Here is a 2,893-nt window from a genome sequence, read left to right on the forward strand (position 1 = left end):
ACAGTGATAAGCTTCCATATTTTCATTCACACTTTTATTAATTTAAAATACACACTCGGTAAATAAATACAACAAATTGATAAGAGTTATTGTTAAAATATGATTGTACAACACTATTTGCTCACTCGAACATCCGTGAAAAAATAAACTGCCTCCTACACAAACATGTATAAGGATTCAACGTTTTAGCAATATCTTAAACTTAAATCTGATTTCATTTTCAGGTTTTACCTAACGAGTATTTTGAATTGGAACATCGTCAATACATTTATTCAACTCTGTGACCCTGTCTCTCTCACCCCTGTAAAGTGCGGGGTTCTTCAGATGAAAACCGTGATACGACCGTTCTTAAGATTTGTCAGAAAGATTTCTTTTATCAATAGCAAAAGGTAAAATGTATTCCTTGTAATATAAACTGCCATTGCGTATTAGGAGATATTTTGCAAACTTCTAAAAGACTAGAAATAACTGAAACTAGAAAAAAAAATGCGAAAACCGTTGGCCAAAAAACGAAAAGAAAGTTGTAGACTCTGTAGTAGAATTTTGTTTATATTTCAAGGTTTTTGAATGAGAAAACTGAGCTCAATATCGCCGTAATGGTATTTGCTTTGGGTCTAAATAGAAGGGGTTTGTTTGTAGAGGTAAAGTGATCGACACTAGCGCTCAATCACACGGGGACAGACCTTCCATTTCCGGTCGATAAATGGGCGGAGCTTCACGTGATACCTCGTAATCGTTGAACGGGACTCGGTGAATTTGCATAAAGTGGGCGTTACTTCATACCTCCAATGTCCCAGGTATATTTACCCTGGGTCAAGATAGTTTGTCGATAATTTTCATTTAGACTTCAGAAGTGTTATACCACGAATTGGACCATAGTTAAACAACCTTCGGTGTATTTACACCCGAAAGTGAAAACAAAATTTCAGTTGGATCATGTATGAAAAACAACCCTCTTTGGGCACAGAGTGCCCCCAGTCCGGGGATTACCTCTCCATGTTAACCTCCAAAGGAGCCTACGACACAAACTGTTCCTCGGGATATCCCATGACATCCATCCCGAGCATGAACTCAATCGGCAGCATGAGCATGAGTATGCAGTCCATGGCTATGACCAATAACTACTCCCCACCCAGCATGGGTGGCATGGCTGGCACCATGACCCCACCGGGAATGACCAACCTCGGAATGACCCCCGGGATGGGAATGCATCCCGGCAGCATGCACGCAGGTATGAATTCAATGAATTCAATGTCCCCCATGAATGGTATGAGTTCCATGGGTGGCATGCCGATGAATGGGATGGGAGCTCCCATGACCCCGATGAGAATGGAGAGTTATAACCGAGCCCAGGCCATTAACCGGGCCCGGGACAAGTCCTACCGACGGAGCTACACCCACGCCAAACCTCCCTACTCCTACATTTCTCTGATTACAATGGCTATTCAACAGTCTCCGAACAAAATGTGCACTCTCAGCGAAATATACCAGTTTATTATGGACTTGTTCCCTTTTTACCGACAAAATCAACAAAGATGGCAAAATTCTATCCGACACAGTTTATCCTTCAATGACTGTTTTGTGAAAGTTCCGCGGACCCCGGACCGACCCGGCAAAGGAAGCTACTGGACCCTACACCCAGACTCAGGAAACATGTTCGAGAACGGATGTTACCTTCGGCGACAGAAGCGCTTCAAGTGTCTGAAGAAAGAAATGATTCGACAGTCGTTGTCAAAGAGCGAAGACGGGTCTGTGATTGAAAACCCGCACTCTCCTCGCAGTGATCAGAGTTTATCTCCTCCACCCCATAGCCCGGAGGACCTCCCCAACGCACAGGAACAACCGGACAGGAAGCCGGAAATTCCCATCACGACACACAACACCACCACCCCTCCGTCCCAGCATCAGGAGATGCCCCCGTCGATGCGGCACCACCCCCAGCATGACCCCCTGTCGCAGGCGTACAACAATGGCCAATATAACCCTCACTCATTTCATCACCCATTCTCTATAACCAGTTTAATTACAGACAATGCAAAGATGGACATGAAAAGTATGTATGAGATGCCCAATATGTATGCAGGTTATAATAACTCGATGGCTTTGCCCCCGATGGCGAAGACCGAGTCCTCGACCCCCATGCCTCTCTCGGACAATGGTTACTACAAAACCTACGCGCCGCACTCAACGGCAAGTCTGTGAAGTGTCACTCCTAAACAGGAACAAAACTCAGTTTTATTCAGAAAGCTGTAAACCAAAGATAAATTTTGTCTCAGCGAGCTGTGGTTTGTAAAGTAATAGTGCGATGTGATTTTTTTTTAAATATTGTGTGAATGTGATTTTAATACAAAATAAGATTTTTGTGTTTTTTATAAAGAACTGTGTATGCGAGAATAGGATACTTGTAGATCATGTGTTTCCCGGAGGCCGGTGGATCAAGTTGCTGTTTTCCAATTAAGAAAGCACTCTTCGAAATAAAGAAGAAAGGTTGTATTCCGACCGGTTCGCGACAATCTGTTATGTGTTCAGATGAAAATTAGACATTTTGTGTGTAAATATATATCTATATTCAATTCTACATTTTAACATTAAGAAAAATAATTTATTTTTATATGAAATTTTCTAAAACTGGAGTTTTAAATATGTAATATTTTTAAGGTGAACAAAATAATGTGTAGAGAAATATGATGATATTTATATTTAATTTTACATGTTCGCGCCCGAGTGGAACAATTTTTCCTGGAGAATTGAATGGTTGTAGATTCTGATAAGCCCGCGTGTTGACAGCTCAAACTATGATATTTATTTTATTTTCTTTTAAAATCTAAGTCATTTTTGTTATACTTTCTGTAGACATGAACAAAAATCAGAATATATATAACTATCAAACACA

At 41.1% G+C, this 2,893-nt stretch overlaps 1 protein-coding gene across 1 annotated transcript; it reads left to right on the forward strand.

The window, feature by feature from the left end:
* The first annotated feature begins 827 nt into the window (after nucleotides 1-827).
* Nucleotides 828-2,893, forward strand: LOC105318190 (silk gland factor 1). The gene has a single exon (XM_011415143.4). The coding sequence runs from the start codon at nucleotides 937-939 to the stop codon at nucleotides 2,200-2,202; it is 1,266 nt and encodes a 421-aa protein (XP_011413445.1). The 5' UTR covers nucleotides 828-936; the 3' UTR covers nucleotides 2,203-2,893.

This window comes from Magallana gigas, chromosome 6 (assembly GCF_963853765.1).
Source record: "Magallana gigas chromosome 6, xbMagGiga1.1, whole genome shotgun sequence".
Taxonomy (NCBI): Eukaryota; Metazoa; Mollusca; class Bivalvia; order Ostreida; family Ostreidae; genus Magallana; species Magallana gigas.

Coding starts and splice junctions, on each gene's coding strand:
- LOC105318190 (XM_011415143.4), top strand. CDS start 937: ATGTATGAAAAACAACCCTCTTTGGGCACAGAGTGCCCCCAGTCCGGG.